Below are 23,409 nucleotides of genomic sequence, written 5' to 3' on the forward strand. Positions count from 1 at the left end.
CCATAATAATGTGACCTCAGAGTATATTAAGGTAATGTGCGGCGCTCCATAGGGTTCGGTTCATGGCCCTGCACTCTTCAGCATCTAAATGCTGCCGCTAGGTGACATCATACGCAAATACGGTGTTAGCTTTCACTGTTATGCTGATGACACCCAACTCTACATGCCCCTAAAGCTGACCAACACACCGGATTGTAGTCAGCTGGAGGCGTGTCTTAAAGAAATTAAACAACGGATGACCAGCAGCTTTTTGCAACTTAACGCTAAGAAAACGGAAATGCTGATTATCGGTCCTGCTAGACACCGGCACCTATTTAATAATACCACCTTAACATTTGACAACCAAACAATTACACAAAGCGACTCAGTAAAGAATCTGGGTATTATCTTTGACCCAACTCCTTCATTTGAGTCACACATTAAGAGTGTTATTAAAACGGCCTTCTTTCATTTCCGTAATATCGCTAAAATGTGTCCCATTTTGTACACCACCGATGCTGAGATCATTATTCATGCATTCGTTACATCTCCGTTACTATAACGTACTATTTTCGGGTCTCCCTAAGTCTAGCATTAAAAGATTACCGTTGGTACAAAAAGCGGCTGCTAGACTTTTGAACTGTCTAGCTCCATCCTATCTTGCTGATTATATTGTACCATATGTCCCGGCCAGAAATCGGCGTTCAAAGAACTCCGGCTTATTAGTGATTTCCAAAGCCTAAAAAAAGTCTGCAGGCTTTAGAGCGTTTTTTATTCGGGCTCCAGTACTCTGGAATGCCCATCGGTAACAGTCAGAGATGCTACCTCAGTAGAAGCATTTAAGTCCCATCTTAAACTCCTTTGCATACTATAGCCTTTAAATAGACCCTTTTTGGACCAGTTGATCTGCTTTTTCTCTTTTCTGCTCTTCCCCCCTCTCCTGCATGGAGAGGTTATTACGTGACCATGGATCAGCTTCCACGGATGACGCGCTAGCTGTTCAAAATCGGGACCCAGGATGGACCACTCCTCTTTGCATCAGTTGGTGACGTCTCTGCGCTGCTGACTTGTCTCCATGCAAGGGGATCCCCTGCTGGCCTCCCATTGGACTGGACTTTCACATAAGGTCGGGACCCGGGGTGACCACTCCTTTATGTATCAGTCGGTGACGTCTCTGCGCCGTGACATGTCTACATGCAAAAGGATCCCCTGCTGGCCCCACTATGGACTGGTCTCTCACATTATTGTGACCATTGGGTTGAGTTTTTTCTTGCCCTGATGTGTGCAGCCCTTTGAGACACTTGTGATTAAGGGCTATACAAATAAACTTTGATTTACAAACTTTATGGCGCACGCAAAGCTAATCTATTAAGCTTGTGCGCCAAGGACTGTGATGAGCAAAATAAAGAGCATAATGTGAATTGTGATTTACATTTATATAGCGCTTATTCTCAAGTGACTCAAAGCGCTTTACATAGTGAAACCCAATATCTAAGTTACATTTAAACCAGTGTGGGTGGCACGGGGAGCAGGTGGGTAAAGTGTCTTGCCCAAGGACACAACGGCAGTGACTAGGATGGCGGAAGCGGGGATCGAACCTGCAACCCTCAAGTTGCTGGCACGGCCACTCTACCAACAGAGCTATACCGCCCCTATCCCTTTAAAGTGTCTGCCGTCATAGAGATGTAGAATATTTGCTGATTATTAGAACACCAACGATACCAGGAGGAGAAGCAGTTAAAATAATGTTGCGCTCGCAACGTGATATATCAAAGCTGAAACAATGTTGCGTTTAAATTTTGCACGTTTGGAAAGTGCATGGAAACTGGCACAATGGTTACGCCGCAGTCAGAAGGAGGCGATGAGTGCAATAAGAAAGATGATGGAAACACAGAATCATCCATGCATGTGTCGACAATTGACATATTTCTTTCAGAAATAAAATTAACATGGTCTGTCCAGCAGTTCTATCTTTGAGCTGATGAATAACTCAAGGGGCGATTTGAAGGCAGCAGACACCGAAAATAATCAATCTTCCTTATAAAAAAAAATTCTGGCAAAATGCATTTTCCATTCATTTTCATTTACCAGCACACAAGATAGTGACAGCGTCTCCCAGAATACACCTTCAGCGTGCTAAAAAAGTTGGTTCCATCGTAAACTGCACTGGAGCAGTGCTTGTAATAGACTGCCACAGATTGTATAGTTGCATGCTGCATGTTTCACAACATAGCAAAGTGCCACAGGCTGAAAACATAACATGAGTGTGGAGACTGAAGAGAAATAAGTGTCTCTGTGGTGACAGACGGTAACTATTACAAAATCTTCTTTTAAATAGGGCTGCACTTATCAATTGCACAAGCAGTCTTAGTAGATCACCAAATAATACGGCCACTAATAGTACACACGTGTTTTAGCTTGCACACACTATTCAGCACTTGTTATTTGAGACCATAGATCAGACCCTAACACTATTGAGGATGGCTGTCAAAGCACCGCTGATTTCTTGTACACTGGAATTGTTTTGACAACACATATAAAGAACAGAAAGCACACAAGAAGAATTCACTAATGGACTAAAGGGTAGAAGTGGTATTGAAGCAAATCAATACATTAGGGACACCTTTTTTGCAGTTTATTTCCCATTACAGTAAACCATGGTGTGTAAAACAGAGACTTAATAGGTTTCTAATTCCTACAAGAAAAGCTAATGTAAGATGATAGTAATATGATGTAGTAATAGTAACATGATACCTACTCAGTGGTCTAGTGGTTAGAATGTCCGCCCTAAGATCGGTAGGTTGTGAGTTCAAACCCCGACCAAGTCATACCAAAGACTATAAAATTGGGACCCATTACCTCCCTGCTTGACACTCAGCATCAAGGGTTGGAATTGGGGGTTAAATCACCAAAAATGATTCCCGGGCGCAGCACCGCTGCTGCCCACTGCTCCCCTCACCTCCCAGGGGGTGAACAAGGGGATGGGTCAAATGCAGAGGACAAATTATGCCACACCTAGTGTGTGTGTGTGACAATCATTGGTACTTTAACTTTTAACTTTAACTTAACGAATACAAGTGATGTATAAGTGACGTTATACTTTAATGCAGTGCTTCTCTATTTTCTACACTACAACACAAAAATGAATAAAACAATTTGTGCTGATTTTTTTTTTTTTATCAAATGACAAGGTCAGGATTAATGGCTTCAAAGAGTTTTGTAGTGCATTTTTTAAAAGTAGGGTTTGAAGTATGATACTGATAAAGCATGACCCCCATCCCCGTATCCAGGAGCACCCGCCCCACTATTTGAGAAGCACTGCATAAAAAGGACCCAAGTGGATTTTCAATGTGAATGGGATATATCATAAGGTACACCAGCATATGTTTAAAAAAAATGCTGCCTTCGCGATTAAAATTATTTTCTTTTTTTTAATGACACTGTCAGAGAGGATTAACTATAATGTTTATTATTGTCATTGTCAAACAACATCATACCAAGAGAGGCTTCTAATATCTTGGTAAATGTATTAAATTACTTGAGACAGGCACAATTTTAGAAACACGCTTCTACAAGCCACAAAGTCAGTAGTAAGAATCTGATTTATTGGCCAAGTATGTTTAACACACAAAAAAAATGACTTGGTAGACCATGCTCTCTTTGTTCAATGCAAGAAACTAAGAAAAACGCAACAACAACTACGAGAGAGAGCACAGTACCGTGGCGCCATTAATAATAAACATATTGTTAAAAATTAACTAAGCTTGATTGTGATTTCTGATACAGCGCTTGTATTGGTTTGTATCAAGTACGAGTGAGTCGTTTGTGAAATATTTCACAAATATTAGTCATTACTTTCTTTTCGGTATTTTGTAACTTCAGTGGATGAGCAGCAATTACTATGTTGACTTTTGATACATCGGAATTTGAAGGTGTATCTAATGAAACTTTTGCCTTGTCAGTTTGTCTCCGGGTCACTTGGCGGGTTGTCAGGGCAGCTGCCCGCCTCTGAATTCTTCTTTGTCTGGGAGTAGAGCTCAGCACGTAACTCCTCTAAGGAAAATTCGGTGGTGCCGCTAAAGAGAAGCTCTTTGCAGTACATGCTCTTTTCCAGCTCTTTGCCCGATTCGGCTTCTTTCTGTCTCTGTTTGTGCTCCAGCAGTTTTTTCAGAGGAGTGTCTTCTCTGCAGGGCTTGCGTGCTGATAAAACGTTGTTCACCGTCGGGTAGATCTTGCACGGCGTCCTGAGCAAGGGGTCACGCGCACACCATAGAGTAATAAAAGAGAAAGCTTAGTCACAATGGTCAAGAAGAAAAACATTTTTTTTACTTGCTTTTAAATAATGATCCACATTTCAAAATAACAGATGCTCAAACAAAGTCATTATCTGTTGTGCATTTTATATACTCAAGCAAACAATTGAAAATGTCATGCAAATTTTCAGACCATATTTTATTCACTCTTTTTAAAAATTACAAATAGGTTGCAAACTATATACTGTACCACATATATGCACATAGGACAGTTACATTGGCAGTGTAGTTTTAAATACTCAGTCCAAACCAGCCATGCCTTGTCAAAGTAGCCAGCAAAATGTGAACAAGCTCCATTTACCAACTTGGAAATAAGGTATGTCAGGTTGCAATCTGAAACCTTAACACCAGATGTGACTAGATGCAATTTCGTTCATTAAAAGTGGCTGCAACATTTACAGATGCTTCGAGGGCTCCAACTTTCCAATATATTTTACACAGTATATCCAGCCCTCTTGCGGCTTCTAGTACGTAATGACTTAATTACGTACGTATGTAACACATGTACGCGCATTAGCTTTGAGTGTTGTTAGTTAATAATAGCAATTTAGTTAGCTAGCGTTAGCTGTCATTGAATATATATTCTATCATAACAATAACATGACTGCAAATTTTTCGTCTCTTCTCATGGACTGGTTTTGTATGTGTGCACGCGCTCTTTGTGCGTACATGTTGACGAGACTGGGTAAGTGACCGCTGTACACAAAAGTTTTATTTTATAAAATAATTGCGAAAAATATAGACAATTGTCAAATAAATGTGTTCTGTTAAACCATTAATGGTATAAGGTGTTCTTGTTATATTGTTTGCTTTAAAAAATGTTGCAAACAGCAACTTCAATTTTACATGAGCTCAACTAATCAGGCTATTGCTTGGATTAAGATGACATCCAGCTCACGCTCGACTCATTGAATATGCTTTTTTCGTGTTGTTCTTGCCAGTTCCAGATCCTGAAATGGCTGTCAAAGTGTCCCAACTTGTCGGATTATATTCTCAGCCATCTACTTTTCAGGTGAGAGGCATGATTTATGATCGAGAATAGACTTCTACCAGCAGGGTAGCAAGAAGCAGCAGACCACTGGATGATGTAAACATTGGCACACAAGCCTGTTATAACGGCGCCGCTATAAATAGTTTGTCTGTGTTAGCGCTTATAATAACAATATCACTAATACTTCAGTTCAGTTTAGTTTCAGTTTATTCCGAACATGCATACGATACAATGTAATGCATCACATAATTGGTTAATATTCAAGTCACAAAATGTAAATTGAATATTATTGGCGCTTTTTGAATGGTCATTTATCTAATTTTATGAGCAGAATAATGGAACTCCAACTGGCTCTGCTGTAAGCTGACTTTTATTTACGTTTATTTAATATTTAGAAAGCATTAAAAAACAAATCTACCCGTTGTCATGTCTTTCATAATGATTGTGAACGATAGGCAAAATTCGAACAAAGGTGCAGTTCCCCTTTAAGTATTATCTTGATATTATTTGTATTTTGTAAAACACATTTTTGCTACGGGTGTTTCGCAAAGCACCAACTCGGCGAGTCTAAATAAAAGAAAGAAAATGTGAGCAAACCCTAATAACGTTAAGTTTTTACCAAAGGCAGCAATCATAAATTAAGCTTTCAGCACATATACAATGTTGACATCTCTAGTTATATTTTGATAAAGACGGAAAAAAACATGTTACCGGTACTCGTAAACGGGATGTGCAACAACAAACATTGCTGTTGATGCGAAGTTAAACCATGAAATACAACCTTACCCCAGCAAAAACTATGCATTATTTATCCGGGAGAGTTTTGATACCAATTTCCTTGTCCCAGCCACACACAAAGAAGTTGTAGACCTCCATTCTTTTCAAAGTTTTATCTGTTTTGTCATGTAGACTGACATCTGAAGCACAAGTGCTCAGTGGCCTTGTGGTTAGAGTGTCCGCCCTGAGATCGGTAGGTCAAGAGTTCAATCCCCAGCCGAGTCATACCAAAGACTATAAAAATGGGACCCATTACCTTCCTGCTTGGCCCTCAGCATCAAGGGTTGGAATTGGGGATTAAATCACCAAAAATGATTCCCGGGCACGGCCACCGCTGCTGCCCACTGCGCCCCTCACCTCCCAGGGGGTGAACAAAGGGGTGGGTCAAATGCAGAGGACAAATTTCACCACACCTAGTGTGTGTGAGAAAATCATTGGTACTTTAACTTTTTTTTTTAACTTAACTTAAGATAGTTTCACATGTCTGGTAAGGCACCCAACAGATAATCTTTGATATCACTCGACAAATCTTGTTTTTGTTTTTTTAAATAAAATATAGTGATCTATCCATTGCATAGTTTGATGTCATGCTCGTCTCTGCTTTTTGCAGGGAGATTGAGGCCCCTTGCGTACTTAGATAATTTTTGTGCTGCTTGCTTCACAACAGCCATCATGGCTTGGTTGACCACTATTTTTATTTTCACTTCTGGGAAGAAGTCATGTGTCGGTATACAAGCAATAGTTTTTTTATTGTTTAACTACTCACATTTTTGGAAGATCATCTGACTCCTCAACATATGGTTGGAAAGTGGGTTTCAAAGTAGGAGGAGGAGCCATAATTGTGTTTCCAAATCTGGACTTCTGGCGCATCTAAGAATGGTAAAATTAAGAGAAAATGTAAGCAGACATTACAGGGCATTGATTTTGATACAATATATATTTGCCATACCTTCACATCACACCATTTTTCCACAACCTTCTCATTTTCTTTTGCCTTAGCAGGAGGGGGAGCCAACCAAGGCTCAAATATAGTTTCCAAAGGAGCGGCATCTGCCTTGTTCTCATCATAGACCACCAGCTTACTATTGCTGCTGCTTTCGCCAACGGTTGGGACACGTAAACTCAGTCCCTTTGAGACACCTACACACATTCAGACATTGAAAAACATTTTAAATCACCTTTTACTGCTTGCAATTTTCATTCCAATACAGTCTAAATGGTGCCATTGATTTTAGCATTATTTTGCTTACTTTTTATTGCGGGTCCAATTCTGTTTTTAGGCACGACGGCCTTCTTTCCTCTGGTTTTGAGTTCGGCAAGAGAGACTCTCCCAGGTTGTTCGAGCTCGGAATCACTGTCAGTCTCACTGAATTTTTGTATCACCTGCCGGGACACACGAGACTGCAGCATCCTAAAAAAATGGAACAATGGAATTAGATGCAGGGAAAGGGTTACAGTGGCTACAAACAGTGAACATAACCTTGTTACCAGCTGTGGAAAATGATGTAAATTATTACTTGTGACCATTCGATTCAGAATCGAATGTACTCTATGTGATAAAAAGACAGTCTAGTAGCCCAAATAATACAATAGTAGATGCTTCAGGGTTTCCTCTCATTTGCCATCATACCTTTGGCAGTGGGGTCATAAGTTGTAACGGTGCATACATCATCTTTAAAAAGGCAAAAAATATACATACATTTAAAATAAATCTGTGTTATTATTAATTAGTGTTAATTTCTTACATTATATAATGACATTATGTAAGACATTGTATGTAAGATATATTATGCAAGAAATAAGAAATGTTACTGTACAATGTAATTTTTTTTCTAAAGATTTCTGCAATCTGTTTAGTCACTTGTTCTTTATTAAAAACGACCAGCAACAAATATAGCATCTATTTCTGGTGTTAATGTAGACTACTTGTGTTTAGAGACCTACTTCTGTCACGCCGAACAAACTGTGAGCCGCACAGAGCCTAACATCACATTGGCTTCAAACTGCCTTCTTCTCCTTAAAAGCCGCCACTCCTCTTAGATTTCAAAGATCGCTTTCCGCGGGTATATCTCGGATATATTAAAGTATGTCACACAACAGACATGCTGCCTCTGCTCCAGACAATCATGTGCGTATTGCTTACGTCATCACATCATCTGGTTTCGGCAGAGCTGTTTTCACCAGTGATCAAAGTCCTTTTTCAGCGGCCAAATTTTCGGTGCATCACTAGTCAATTGCTTGGACTTTAGTAATGTCACGTCCTGTTCATTGAATAAGTGTGGTGGTCAAGCAGCGTCTGTTCTCAATGGGTATTCTGGGACATTTAGCCTTTCTCAAAGAAAAATACCCCTATGCTTGCTTTGTTTTCGGCTGTACAACAAATCTTATTTTGATAAAGTATAGATATCTATTCTATTGCATAGTTAGATTTTTTGTTCGTATCTGCTTTTGGCAGGAAGATACTGGCCCCTTTCGTACTCATATAGTTTGCAGCTTGCTGCACAACAGCCATCTTGGCTTGGTTGACCACCGCTTTTTTCCTCTTCCGGGAAGAAGTCACGTGTCATAAAACAAGCAATAGTGCGAAAAAATAAATTATATATATGCATTCATACTGTAACGGCTTGCTGGTGTTAATGTGCACTGTATGTTATGTTCATTGTTCCCATGCGGGGAATGAGGAAATGTTATTGTGTGTCTGGGATGCGGAGGCGGACGTGTGTGCACAGAAGAGATTGAGTGTTGTAATTGGGCCGGTTGCCAGTATAAGATTGGCAATAAAAGTTAAAAATAGTGTTGGACTTTGTGTCTCTTTTTCTGGGCGCTACATTATATACCTTTCAATTTGTTTTCACGTAAAAAAAAACCCTCATTTCTAATGTCTGGTGGCTAATATTTTGCTGTGGTGGGCTGCCACAATAAATTACATTAAGGGGAAACCATGTGCCTACTTGTGAAACTGCTGAAGTTTGTCGATAGGCTGGGCAAACATCTTGAGTCCTTCCTGGTAGATCATGTCAGCTTTGAGGAAGTCGCCACGGTTTTCATACTCCTCTGACCAGGCAATGTAGAATGCGGCCCTGGTAGTCCCTATACCTTGAGCTTGCATGTACCTGTAAAAGTCCAAGCGTTCCAAAAAGCACCGGGCCTGATAAACACACACATTGAGGTTTTAATCAGTTTTGATCAGTAAGTCAGGTTGTGACAGCTTAGTAAATTACTGAATCAGAAGCCGCACGTATTTGATCCAGAGGTCAACGTAGCGAGGATCATTGTGATACTTCTCTTCATCTGTGAATCGGGTGACAGCTTGTTCCAACAGTTTGCTCAGGTTGCTGTCCTTTCCTCCCTGTGGAAACATTTGCTCAGACCATTTGATGTACCTGTTTAACACAGAACCGCATGAGGTGAACAAAAATGGCTTATTAGCGCTGACGAGAACACTGTAATTTAATACTTACCGATCCCAAACATCAAGTGGATCATCTCCATCGTACAGCCACAATTCCTTCTCAAAAGCCCTAAAAACAAAACATATTTCAGTGTCCTAAAAAAATCTTCATTTCTAAAGTAAACATACTGTTTCTGTTGGAGGATGGAAGTGCTTGGGCCATCTTTAGTTTGACTGAGCGCCTCCAGCAAAGCTGACATGTTCCTTCCTCGTCTCAGGGGCTTAATGTTCTCTTTGCAGAGCTCCCATTCCGCATCCTCCCCGTCTGCCATTGTGGAAAGCAGCTGCACACAAACACACAAAGATGAGCTTAGAAAAACAATTCTATTTTTTAAAAATCAATCTTATCCACCTATTTTCTATTTTGTTTGTCCCCAGTAGGGTTAAGGGTGAGCTGAGCCTGTAGCCTATCATTGCTGACTGTATGGCACACCCTGGACTGGTCACTAGTCAATCACAGGACATTTACACTCACACCTAAGAATAATTTCCAAATAGCATAAACTGCATGTTTTTGAACAGTGGGAGGAAGAGTAAAAAACAACAAGCATTAAATCCATTGAAGATTTGAACCCAGATCGTTTGAGTGTCAATCTCACCACAATTAATAGCAGGGGAAGCAGCTGTCCCCCATTCTTTTTAGGAGGTGTAAAATAAAAGTAACAAAAATAAAGAAACAATTTAGAAATGTATAGGATCCAGATAAATGTGTTACTTACTCACATTTTAGTTTACTAGTGCCCATTGTCATACTCTAAACCAGTGGTCCCCAACCACCGTGACGCATTTGCTACCGGGCCGGAGAGAAAGATTAAATAATTTATAAAGGACTGCATTTTCTCCGACTTAACTTTGGCCTGTCCTACTAGACCAGGAGTGTCAAACACCACAGTCATGGCTGCCATTAGAGGACCACTTGTAACAGTAAATAATTGATGAATTTGCCTACAAATTTAAATATTTTCCATTTATTTCACGTAAAGAGTAAAACAAATCTGTAGATTTGACCAGTTTTTTACAGAAAAAAAACTGGCAGCTTAGTTGCCAGACTTTTACTGTAAAATATATGGTGTTATTTTATTATTATTATTTTTACAAAATATTACTGTAAAAAGGAATACAGTACCGCTGTTTAATTTTATTTTGGAAACTCAGCTGCCAGTTTTTTACCATAATAAAATGTGGTACCATAAAATCATCAATAGTGGATTTTACAGTAAAATAAAATTTAAAAAAACTGACAGCTCAGTCGATATAATTTTACTATAAAAAAAAAACATTGGTCGCTTTTTTTCAAACTTACAGTAATATGCTGTAAAAAGAAACTCCCTAAATTTTACATTAAAATCTATTGGTCATTGTTATAGTGTACAATTTGATGAATAACTTGCTTCGAAATCATAAGTTAAGCAGATATTTAAGTATTTATTTGGATTTTGACCAACAAAGTTAGATAATATATTTGTTGCAATATTGGAAACTATTGTTTTCCTTGTCAAACTAGAAAAAAAACAACTAATACCTTTAGTAAGAAAATAAGAAAGTAAAGAAAGAAAATAAGGTATTTTATTGACACATTATTTCCAGGCTTTTGCGGGCCATATAAAATGACGTGGAGGGCCAGATTTGGCCCGCGAGCCTTGAGTTTGACAATGGTGCACTAGACACATCTATAAGCTCGTTTATAGACGTACAATAAAACTCCTCATAGGAAGTTGCCATTTGTTATATTTGTTATAACTTTGTGACACGATACAATGCACATCAATGAACATATCTAATTGCTAAGAAAGACTAATTCAGCGTTATAGTAAGTTGTATTTTTCATGCACTTATTCTTGCTTTATTTATCTGGCACAAAGTGGAAAGCCGGTCCCTGAAAATAATGCCTACATTAAACCGGTCCGTGGTGCAAAATAGGTTGGGGACCACTGCTATAAACTACAGTAATGTCAATGAAAATAACAAAACATTAGTTTAAAAGGATTTCAGACTCATTAGATTCCAGCTATTATGACAACTATCGTCAACGGAACGAGTTTGGCAAATTACATCTTTTTCATCCATCCATCCATTTTCTACCCCTTGTCCCCTTTGGGGTCGCGGGGGGGGGGGGTGCTGGAATAAATCTCAGCTGCATTCGGGCGGAAGGCGGGGTACACCCTGGACAAATCGTCATCGCAGGGCCAACACATAGACAACATTCACACTCACATTCACACACTAGGGCCAATTTAGTGTTGCCAATCAACCTATCCCCAGGTGCATGTCTTTGGAGGTGGGAGGCAGTCGGAGTACCCGGAGGGAACCCACGCAGTCACGGGGAGAACATGCAAACTCCACACAGAAAGATCCTTAGGCACATGCACTAACCCCTGTTTCACCGTGCTGCCCATAACGTCGAAAATCATAGGGGTACAACAAATGTGTAGCGTTGCGTAATTCAAACAACAGACACTCAATGGCATATAAATGAAAAACAACACGTGCATGCAGCGAATTGGTCCAGTAAACCAATAGCATTACATAATAAGTATATAAAAGTATTGTTTGGAAGCAAATTGAGCAACAACGTTTTCAGTTCACAAACGCATAACTTTGGGGAGCTAATGTGCTAGCTAGCTAGCTAAAACGAACTTAAAGTCGAATATTGTTACAGCTAACCCCCACCCTCACCCCATGTACAGCAGTGAAATAGCGGAACGGAATAAACAGTTTTATTACCGCCTGCGTGAAGTGGAAAGCTTCTTTGTCGGAGATAATCGTGCGGTAGTGGGCTGGGTGACTGTTTTGAATGAGGACCGCCGACGAATTCAGACCAAAATGATTGGAGGAACTAAAAACCGGAAATGACGTCGCAGGAACAGTTTCCGGAATACTTCCTGTTTTGTTGGCGATGATTTCCAGTAATGAGCTGAATGTCAAAATATTGTTCTAATAGTAGGCTGACCTCGCCTATTAACCACTGATCGTTTCGTGACTTGACGCGCGTCGGCATGGATAACCGTTGTTATTGTTGTACATCCAAGTTCGGTGTCTTTAAAAAGGAGGTAGGACATTGAATCGGACGCGACATCAAATTGGTTAGCACCAAAACGTAAGTCATACTTGTAACTTATGTGATTTGGTTGTATTTTGCGCCTAGCTGGGTTGTAAAAGCTGCGGTCGCTCCTTCTGCGCCAACTGTTTGACGTTCAATGCGGTGGTGCCCCGGCATGGCAACACCCAGCAGAAGGTTTGCAAGGAATGTCATGGTAATCTGACAAGGTACGTACATGAATTTAACCTGCATGAGAAGATCGGTTGGTGTTAGTAAACAATACAGGGAGATGCTCCTCCTCGTGTTTTTAGTGGGAATCTATTAAATAATGCAGGGAGATGGTCACCTCCTGAAAACTACAAAAAGTGAGTGGACAATTACGTTTTTGAATATCACGATGTGTTCATAATAAAAAACAAAATGATGTGTATTTTGTTCCACAGGCGTGTTGCTGCGTATGAAGCCAAACAGCAAGGACAGAACACACAGCCACTTGGAGCCAGTAAATATGCTCTTGCAGGTCTTCCGCCACCTAAAGGCCTGAGTATGGAAGATCAGGCAATTGCTGAAAGGCTTCAAAAGCTGAAAGAGGACACGGCACCAAGTATTATAATTTCTTATTTAGCAGTTATCTGTGTTTGTACAGTACAAGGAATACTGATTGTTGTTGTGTACCTCAGAGTCTGTCCCGTCTGACAAAGAGCTTGAGGCTCGCCTTGCAGCCCTTAAGGCTCCCAGCAAGCCAGTGCCTTCTTCACAGGAGATGGAGGACCGGCTAGCAGCGTTAAAGGGCCAACCTCCTCCTTCACAAGCTCCTCCACCTGTGAACCGAACACTTGTTTTGTAGCATTTACTGTCTCCTTTTTGTTTCAACCACTCACATGTATGTTCTCCTCTATGCAGGTCCACCGGCCTCCAGATAACAGGACTCAGACTGAACACGCGAATGACCTTCTCACTCAGATGACAGAGGAAGTTGTCATTGATAACCAGTTTTCAAATGCTGGATGTGGTAAGACGAAACACCCATTACATATTTTCTTCACCCAAGCCAATCATATAGGTGTAGCAATTCTAAGTAACTTGATACCTGTTTTTTATGAACACCGTTCCCCCAATTCATTCACATACCTGCCAACTACTCCGGTTTTCCCGTAATTAGTACGGTTTTCATCAACCTATTCCGGGTTACGGTTGCAGTGATAAAAAAATACGGTTTTTCATTAATTAAAATTTTTTTTTTTTTTTTTAAAGTTTTATTCACGAAATCGCGTAACAACAATGACAATCGACACTGCTTCCTAGGGCTGGGCGATAAAACAATAACAATATATATCGCGATAGACATGTGATCAATATCAATAGAAAATGGGGTCGATAGAAGTTGAACGTTCGATAATTTCACTGAGTTCTGTTAGAAAAAATAGGAAGAAATGCCGAGCCGGAACCGCACGGCATTCTGGGGGGTGTAGGCAGAGGAAGGGCTTTGGCCTCTCAACCTATCACGGCCGAGCCTGAACCGCAAGGCATTCTGGGAAATGCTAACAGGAAAAAGAAAAAAAAGCAACAACGGCGAGCTGACGACGAAGAGTGAAACAAAACGGGAATATGAGTGCGGCGGCACGAGAGGAAATTGTAAATAAAAAAAGGAAACGTCACGTCACCAGTTTGGCAGTATTTTGGATTTTTTAAGTCCGATACGAATAAGAGTAATACTGTCTGCAAACTTTGCAAGGTCGTCGTCCCGACCAAGTCTGGGAACACGACAAACTTATTTTACCACCTGAGCCGCTCTCACCCGCTGGAGTACAGCAGTAACAAACAACCACAACCATCTACATCAGTCGGTGCAAGTGGAACAGCACCGAAGCGGCAACAACAGACCACCATCGAGAGATACTCGGCAGCAGTGCCATATGACAAAAATTCAAAACGTTATAAAGAAATAACGGATGCAGTGGTGGATCAATTAGCGAAGGACATGCTACCTACTTATATTTAAAATAAAAGTATTTAAATTCAGCCTTTTTTCTCCTGGTCTTTATTTAGAATTTTTTTTTTTTTTTAATCAATAATTATCGATATCGACTGATATGAAACACTTATATCGTGATACATTTTTTAGTCATATCGCCCAGCCCTACCAGTGCTTCCCGTAACTTCCTATTGAGCCATTCCGAATGCCATGCGCGAGGCTATTTATAGCACCGCTGCCAAGCCCGAGGCACCAGTTGCCATTGTTTCCAAACAAGCGAACGATCATGGAATCAGCCGGAGAAAAATCGCATACGAGTCTTAAACCGAAAAGGAAACTGCAGTCATTCCGTGAAGAATATTCAAAAGCCTATCCGGGAATAATTATCCGTTCCAAAAAGGGTGAAAACTACGCGAATTGCACCTTGTGCAGACAAGATGTTTCGATCGGACACGGAGGAATTAGCGATGTAAAAGACCACGTTGGGACAAAAAAACACAAGTCTAATGCCGTTGCTAGCGATACAAGTGGAAAACGTTCAACGTTTTTCGTCGCCCAAACAGATTCTTTAGATGTGATAAATGCCAAAGTTTTATTTACGGAGGCAATAATTGAGCAAACAAAAAGGTAATGACACCAATGTTATCTATTGGAATTGTTTAGTACTGTTATACTGTTAAAAGTGTTTATACTATTTATGCTTTCAAGTCCAAGTTGAAGAAATCTTGTTAAATGTTGATAGCATAACTACCAAAATACAGAAGTATGTCCTTAATATTTTTGCAGTGCTATTTCTGTTGAAAAGTTAAAATGATTACATTAGAGATGTGATGTGCCACTTTTCAAGTGTCTGATGGCTTAAATTAATTTTCATTAATTTTTCATATTTTGAATTCTTTTGAAAGGTTTACAAAAAAACTACATTTGAATTGTAATTCCATGCTATTGACAGGACTATTAATTTTAATGAAGTTAGCTTACCATGTTTACAGTATGATAATTGTGATAGAAATGTGAATTTTAGGCACAGAATATTTTTTGGGGACGGCGTGGCGCAGTGGAAGAGTGGCCGTGCGCGACCCGAGGGTCCCTGGTTCAATCCCCACCTAGTACCAACCTCGTCATGTCCGTTGTGTCCTGAGCAAGACACTTCACCCTTGCTCCTGATGGGTGCTGGTAGCGCCTTGCATGGCAGCTCCCTCCATCAGTGTGTGAATGTGTGTGTGAATGGGTAAATGTGGAAGTAGTGTCAAAGCGCTTTGAGTACCTTGAAGGTAGAAAAGCGCTATACAAGTACAACCCATTTATCATTTATTTATTACAATTGAACAAGGCAGTAGATTATACAAGCTTGGACAGAAAGTTAATAATGACACCAATTTTTTTTTTAATGGAATTGTTTAGTACTGTTTTACCATTTGTTTACTGTAAAAAGTGTTTATACTGTTTATACTTTCAATTAACAAATTGAAGTCTTGTGAAAGGTTGACAGGATAACTGGCATTAACTGTCAAAATAATTTCAAACTATTGAAGTTAGCTTACAGAATAAACATGTCAATCAACCCATATGATTTTTGCTGTAATATTTTTGTTTTGAAAAGTCACTGTGACTGATAGAAAAGTGATGGTTTTAGCAACATTTTAACCTGTCTGAATGCTAATAATCATTTTGCGTCGGGGGGCGAAGGAACCCCCCACCAGGACTTTGTCCTGGACCTACCAGGGCCTGCGGCCCCTGGACCCTGGATACTAGGTTTTTCTGATTTCAAAAGTTGGCAGGTATGCTTTCAAAATATAGAAACAATTGTATTCTCCTCCAGATATAAATATATCAGTAGAGTATAGTAGTACCTCAACTTCATGCTGAAATGGTTCTGTGACGGAGCTCCTAACTCAAAACAGGGGAGGCGTGGCTCGGTTGGTAGAGCGGTCGTGCCATCAACTTGAGGGTTCCACGTTCGATTCTGGATTCCGCCATCCTAGTCACTGCGGTTGTGTCCATGGGCAAGACACTCTACCAACCTGCTCTTAGTGTCATCCACACTGGTTTAAATGTAGATAATGGGTTTCACTATGTAAAGCGCTTTGAGTCACTTGAGAAAAAGCGCTATATAAATATAAATCACTTCACTTCAAAACACTTGTGTCTCAAATTAGCGTCTCCCATTAAAATTGAAATACATTTTTAATTGGTGCCTGCCTCCCCCAAACACTAAGATTATAAAATGTAACATGCCTTAAAAACAAACTTATCGATAAGAACTATTGGATAAAAACAATACAATGGAATGTAGTACAAACAGGTACAGCAGTTTTGTGAAGTAATGTAATAATAATAATATGCAACATTTACCATGGAGATTGGACTTTTACAGTATCTCATTCCAGCTGTTTCTCTGGCAAACATTACATTTAAGTTAAATGCAGACTCTAAATTGTCCATAGATGTGTATGTATGTGAGTGTGAATGTGCCCTATAGTTGACTGGTATCGTGCCTCATTCCCTAGTTAGCTAGGATAGGTTCCAGCTTACCTGGGACCCTTAACTGGCTAAGCAGTCAAATTAATTAAAGTAAAGATAAAGATCACCCAATAAACACCTTACCCTTCATCAAGGTTGGCCCCTGGTATAAACACTCTATGTGGTTGTCTGTGCTAAACTTTTATTCAGCGGTGAGTCAACATGTCCTTTGTAATAGGTTTAGTTCAGTTTAGCGGCATCACAGCCGTGTCCATTCAAAAGCCTGTAGAGATAATTGTTCATTTAGCATCAGTTTGAACGCCGTCACTGTGACAGATTTACAGCCGTAATTCTCAAAAAGACTGTACTGTTTAACATATTGTAGTCAAACCTTTCCGCTAAATATATAGTGTAACATTTATTTTATTTCATTTTTTAATAGTTTTTGACATTTATTGTATTTTGTTTACTTTTTCAATTAATGCTGAAACGGCATAGCAGTTTTGAACTGGCTTCATAGTGGTAGAAGATATCGAACACTTTTGAACCTATCAACTTATTTTTTTTTTTTACATTTTCATATGAACTTTGGACATTATCTGTAATATGAACAGATGACTATAGAATATAATGGATTTAAATTAATTGAGTGTTGTCTTGTTTATTGTTCATATGTGATTATTTATAGTACAAATACAAATCTTTAGATAACTTGTTAAATTTGACCTATTGATTACAGTTGCATAGCTATTGCACAAAAGCATGTTTACAACCTTTTAAAATATGTTTTTCAACATTATAAAGCCCTCTAGACATGAAATAACACCCACATAGTCACCTTTACAGCCGGTCTGCGGTCCCCTCCAAGGTTTCTCATTGTCATCCCATTGGGTTGAGTTTTTTCTTGCCCTGATGTGGGATCTGAGCCGAGGATGTCGTGGCTTGTGCAGCCCTTTGAGACACTCATGATTTAGGGCTATATAAGTAAACATTGATTGATACAGCCGGAAACTTTGAATTACAATGTGGCAAGGATTATAAAGTATTACAATACTTACTAGCCTGCAGTCAGCTATAGCTCCTAGTGTGTTACCCAATTAATATTAAAGAAACGGGGCCACAAACTAATTCTTAAATGCCTGGTACTCTGCAGTTGAGTGAAAAATCCCCACTGGCTACTATTTGAGTTAGTATTATGTTGCCAGATGAAAATGATCGAATGAACGACCTCAACAAAGGAGAAGAGACGACACAGGAGGACAATCTGGAGCAAAACCAAGATTCGGGGAGGCAGCTTGAGACTGAGGCAGCCCATGTTCTTAAAGAGGCTAAAGAAGCTCTGAAGAAGGATCATCATTCTGATGAGCAGATTCTCCACATGGTCAAGAGAATTGCACAGCTGAAAGGACATGACCCAGACAAAGGTTCTAAGCATGTCTTGTTTGTGTGATCTGTAGTCAGATTAAACCATTCACTATATAACATTCACATCTTAATGACAGAACACAAGATTTATGTTCCTTTTCTTCTTCTTGTCACTTTTAGTTAAGATGGAGGACATCAAAAAGCCCGACAGTGATGAGGAAACAGAGGACGAAGCCATAATGAGGGTTTTAAAGCAGGTATCATGTTTGTGTGGATGAAGGTGACCCTCTGATGTTAGACACACATTGATCTTGCGACTACTTTCCACCAGTTAACATATTTATATGACGAAATGTATGGCTTTTGTTACAGCTCTCAGAAGAAGCGGCACTCGATGAGGCCAGTGGCTACAACATACCTCCAGAACACAGTGGTCCACGCAACAGAGAGAGGAAAAAATCGTCCAAGAAACCTGTATGAAACCATAAGCAAAATATATATTTTAATATTTCCAAACTACAAATGAGAAGAGGCAAAATGTGATTGTTTTTTTCCCGCATGTTTACAGAAGAGTAAGAGTTCACCAGTAGCTGTAAAATCGGCACATCAGCCATCTGACAGTGACGACGATGAACTTCCGTGGTGTTGCATCTGTAATCACGACGCCACTCTGCGCTGTCACACCTGCGATGGAGACTTGTACTGCAACCGCTGCTTCAGGTTAGAGCTGGGAATCTAAGAGGAGCTCGCAATACGGTGCTATTTGGGATACAGTCATAGTATAATACGATCAGAAAAATAAAATGTCAATACGTATTTTGCAGTCTAATTTAACCAGGGTGTAAACAGCAATAGTGCAACAAAAGTGATGCTGTTTTAGGGCAACATAATAGTAAACAGGATTATTACTAGAGCGCCCCATGCAGGTAGGAGCCATATAACAGTTTTGCATGTTTTGTTAAAAAAATAAATGCAGTCGATATCAATATGGGTGAGGCCAACATTTAATTAATAACTACATTTGTAGTGATGAGTTCAAAATATTCTGACAATGTTGATTTAATGTTTTTGTTGCTTTTTACAGAAGTGTAAGAGAAATTATCTCTTGAACACACCATCAAATGAGAGCTAATGAAGGTTTAAGTGTTAAGAAAAACGTATTACAGAATACTCGTGTAAGGAAAATGTAAGAGTTGTGGAAAAAAACTACTTCTATTTTCTTTACACCCCATGGAATTTTAACTACGTCAGGAAAGCACACTAGGAAGTCCAGATATTATTGGGGATATCTCACACAAAAGGAAGAATTAAAACAAACAAACATAAAACAATACAACAAGAGTGAATTGATAGTTGTTTCATGAGGTTAAATAACGCAACTATTTACTGTATATTGTCACACTCCTACTTCAGATATCACTGCATGCATTTCTTTCAATTCAGCCCACTGCCTTGATGCCAAATCAAGATGAATTAGAAATCCAGGCGATGACCCAAATAAATTAGAGGCAAGCTGCTGCCATACTGCCAAGCAGCATGCATATGAAATATTTAGTGTTATGAATTATCAATCCACAATCTCTTATCTCCACAGGGAAGGACATGATAAATATGACAGGAAGGAGCACCGCACCTCCAGTTACACTGCACCAAAGAAGAAAAGGAAGTCCTGATAGTTAGTGACACTGATGGCCAACTGTGGTGAACTTGTGCTTTAACCATTAATTAATGTTGATTAAAAAGTCTTGCAATAACTCTAAAACAAATCCAACCTGTAGAACTCTAGTCATGCAAAATGTCAAATACGTATACTGTAAGTGAATGAATCTCAATAAAGTGTTGACATGGAAAAACAATTTTAGTGGAACCTTTAATGTCACTAAAGTGACACAATTCCAGGGTACCCGCAGGGTTTTAAAAAGTTAAAATTCAAATATTTTAAATTTAGGGCCTTCAAATATCTTTTAATTCAAAATCTCATAGAAAGTCTTCAATACGACTATTAAGGGTCTTAAAAATATAACATGTTTATTCAAAACAATTGCATTAACTTTTGACTCAATTTTAAATGTTTCGATATTTGAGGGTGCTATTCATGAATACAAAACACAACTAAAGTACTTGCGCAGCCCGGTCAGAAATAATCGAACACAACTGGCGAGTGTGCGGTGTTGTGTGCATGCCACGGCTTGTTAGCGAGCAACAGAGATTACAAAAGCCCTCAGCAAAGCCAAGTTATTTGTGTAAGATGGGTAAGTGCAAGTTGAAAGATTTGTGGTTCCAAAACAAACAAGTTCATGCATGATTGAATTTGGGGGATGGAAAGTATAAAGTGTTTTCACCAATGTCACAACTCGGGTCAGAACCCAGATGTGGTGCCATCGTGGAGGTCAGTGTTTGTAAACATTGTGGTGGAAGTGAATGGAACGATAATGAAAAAGTTGAAAATCCGAGACAAGTCTGTATCAAAAGATGCCAAAACACCTCTACAAATGTACTGGGATCCATTTGTAATTTGTGTGTCAGTATGAATGTGAAATGGGTGAGTCTGAAAGGGGACCTATGATAATTGTATCCATCAATTCATTTTCTACTGCTTGTCCCTCTCGGGGTCACGGGGGGAGCTGAAGCCTATCCAGCTACACTCCGGCGGAAGGCGGGGTACACCCTGGACAAGTCGCTACCTCATCGCAGGGCCAAAACAGATAGAATATAATTTAAAACACTTTCTTGTGGTCAAGATCATAATTATTGGATAAACTTTGGAGTAAATTTAGCTGCGCAGTCCACTTTTATACCTTGTTTTTTGAGTGTGTCTGCAAGATGTTTGATCCTGGAGGTGTTCCGAGAGTGCGAATTAAACCACGCCCCACATCCTCCAAAAGTATCAGAATTTATCTTTTGAAAAAGTACACTGTTATATATCTTGAAGTCATCATCCTGACATGTTCAAAAATACAATTCATAAACATTATATAGATTCACTCTCCCATCGATTCAGAGTGTATTAAAAAAGCTATCTTTAGCAGTATTTATGTTACTGCATGTTACATGACAGTGTTTTTATGCACATGCCACGATTAGAGGAAAATATCAACCTTTATCTTTTCTTTGTGTTTATGCACAGCCTGAAGCAGAGAGCGCAGCTCTGGAGGAGAGCTTGACTTAATGTTAAATAAGAAAGTCCACCTCGTGGTGATGTCATGACATAGCCAGTCTGCACATCCAAAACTGTGCAAGCTCACAGCAAAATGCATAAACCTAATAATTTGATGCTTTGGCATCGTTTTATTCGAGTGTCCATCATTGTAACAACATTTTTAAGTCAGAAAAGACGAATTTCATTATAGGTCCGCTTTAAATTCGACTTGTAGAAACCTATAGAGACCGTACATTTTTTGGACTTTCTGGACTTCAGCTCGGCGTTGAACACCATCATCCCGCAGCACTTGGTGAGCAAACTGGGCCCCCTTGGATTCAGTACCCTCCTATGCAACTGGCTGCTTGACTTCCTCACAGACAGACCCCAGTCTGTGAGAGTGGTTGACAACACCTCCAGTGCCATCTCCCTGAGCACCGGCTCCCCCCAGGGCTGCGTCCTGAGTCTGCTGCTGTTCACATTGATAACCCATGACTGCTGCGCCAGGTCCACTACTAACCACATTGTGAAGTATGCGGACGACACAGCAGTAGTGGGCCTCATCCATGACAACAACGACGTGGACTACAGGTCGGAGGTGAAACATCTGGTTGACTGGTGCAGAACTAACAACCTGGTCCTGAACGTCGACAAGACCAAGGAGATCATCGTTGACTTCAGGAGGCACCAGTCCAGCCATGCTACACTCTTCATCAACGGCACAACAGTGGAGATCGTAAGCAGCACCAAGTTCCAGGGGGTGCAGATAACTGACAATATGACCTGGTCGCTACACACCGGAGCTCTTGTAAAAAGAGTTCAGCAGCTCATGCACTTTTGGCGTCGGATGAAAAGAGCACAACTCCCTCCCCCCATTCTTACCACATTCTACAGAGGCACTATAGAGAGCCTACTGACCAACTGCATCTCTGTCTGGACTGGAGCCTGCAGTGCCTCAGACTGGAAGTCTCTCCAGAGAGTGGTGAGGACGGCGGAAAAGATCATCAGGACCCCTCTTCCTCCTACCCAGGAAATCGCAAAAAGCCACTGCCGGACCAGGGCTCAGAAAATCTGCAGAGACTCTTCCCACCCTCACCAAGGACTGTTTTCACTGCTGGACTCTAGAAAGAGTTTCCGCAACCTCTGTAGCAGAACCTCCATGTTCTGTAATAGCTTCTTCCCTCAGGCCATAAGATTCTTGAACGCATCATAATAATCCCCTCAATTCCCGCCAAAAATGGATTAACTCGCTGGAATATAAAGACAATATAACATACATCCATAAACGTGGATGAATATGCAAAAGTGCAATATATTTATCTGTACAGTAATCTATTTATTTATATCTGCACCTTATAGCTCTTTTATCCTGCACTACCATGAGCTAATGCAACAAAATGTTGTTGTTATCTGTACTGTAAAGTTCAAATTTGAATGGCAATAAAAAGGAAGTCTAAGTCTATAAGTCTAAGTCTAGTCTAAATCCGCATCAGCACCCTAGTTAACCTAAAAAAAAGTGTAATGCAAAATCATGCATGCAGTTCATACGGTACTATGAAGTTATATTTGACTTTAGAGGCTTTTTTTTTTTACATACAGGGGTCTTTGTACACCCCACTTTTTGTTTGATTCGGTCTCCAAAAATGTTTTGCCAAAAGGGTGATGATGCATTTAAACTTTTCCCTCTAGTTGGGCCACTTCCGTCCTTTCCAGGCATTATGCTCTCAAAAACATTTGAAGCACAATGTGGCGAAGCACGACTGTCTATGACCCCTGTCCTCAAAATTCTACACACACAATGCCCCGTAATGATACTGTGAAAATATTTGTGATGCACCTTTGGCAGCAAATACAGCCTCTAGTCTTTTTGAATACGATGCCAGGAGCTTGGGACAGTTTCACCCTCTCCTCGTTGC

At 39.9% G+C, this 23,409-nt stretch overlaps 2 protein-coding genes across 3 annotated transcripts; one reads left to right on the top strand and one right to left on the bottom strand.

Annotated features, from left to right (window-relative positions):
- Positions 1–3,035: 3,035 nt before the first annotated feature.
- Positions 3,036–13,355, bottom strand: bub1bb (BUB1 mitotic checkpoint serine/threonine kinase Bb). 2 transcript variants are annotated; one of them, XM_061968687.2, is made up of 9 exons: positions 13,227–13,355; positions 9,641–9,795; positions 9,522–9,581; positions 9,299–9,443; positions 9,012–9,208; positions 7,311–7,471; positions 7,010–7,200; positions 6,827–6,930; positions 3,036–4,223 (listed from the first exon to the last, which is right to left on the bottom strand). In XM_061968687.2, the coding sequence occupies exons 2-9, from the start codon at positions 9,781–9,783 to the stop codon at positions 3,938–3,940; spliced, it is 1,287 nt and encodes a 428-aa protein (XP_061824671.2). In that variant the 5' UTR covers positions 9,784–9,795; positions 13,227–13,355; the 3' UTR covers positions 3,036–3,937. The 2 variants fall into 2 exon arrangements, with proteins under 2 accessions (XP_061824671.2, XP_061824670.2); XM_061968686.2 differs by lacking the exon at positions 13,227–13,355 and adding an exon at positions 12,236–12,385 and having other exon boundaries at positions 3,040–4,223.
- Positions 12,365–20,210, top strand: zfyve19 (zinc finger, FYVE domain containing 19). Its single transcript, XM_061968688.1, has 11 exons — positions 12,365–12,561; positions 12,657–12,778; positions 12,863–12,916; positions 12,995–13,155; positions 13,232–13,374; positions 13,455–13,563; positions 18,195–18,413; positions 18,535–18,611; positions 18,727–18,828; positions 18,923–19,074; positions 19,949–20,210. The coding sequence occupies exons 1-11, from the start codon at positions 12,508–12,510 to the stop codon at positions 20,025–20,027; spliced, it is 1,272 nt and encodes a 423-aa protein (XP_061824672.1). The 5' UTR covers positions 12,365–12,507; the 3' UTR covers positions 20,028–20,210.
- Positions 20,211–23,409: the final 3,199 nt, after the last annotated feature.

Source organism: Nerophis lumbriciformis, linkage group LG08, assembly GCF_033978685.3.
Source record: "Nerophis lumbriciformis linkage group LG08, RoL_Nlum_v2.1, whole genome shotgun sequence".
In the NCBI taxonomy this organism is placed as follows: domain Eukaryota; kingdom Metazoa; phylum Chordata; class Actinopteri; order Syngnathiformes; family Syngnathidae; genus Nerophis; species Nerophis lumbriciformis.

Coding starts and splice junctions, on each gene's coding strand:
- bub1bb (XM_061968687.2), bottom strand. CDS start 9,783: ATGGCAGACGGGGAGGATGCGGAATGGGAGCTCTGCAAAGAGAACATT. Junction 9,209..9,298: donor TTGACCTCTGGATCAAATAC/GTGCGGCTTCTG, acceptor TGTGTTTATCAG/GCCCGGTGCTTTTTGGAACG. Junction 4,224..6,826: donor TCAGATGATCTTCCAAAAAT/GTGAGTAGTTAA, acceptor CCCCTTGCTCAG/GACGCCGTGCAAGATCTACC.
- zfyve19 (XM_061968688.1), top strand. CDS start 12,508: ATGGATAACCGTTGTTATTGTTGTACATCCAAGTTCGGTGTCTTTAAA. Junction 18,414..18,534: donor AGGACATGACCCAGACAAAG/GTTCTAAGCATG, acceptor TGTCACTTTTAG/TTAAGATGGAGGACATCAAA. Junction 18,612..18,726: donor TAATGAGGGTTTTAAAGCAG/GTATCATGTTTG, acceptor CTTTTGTTACAG/CTCTCAGAAGAAGCGGCACT.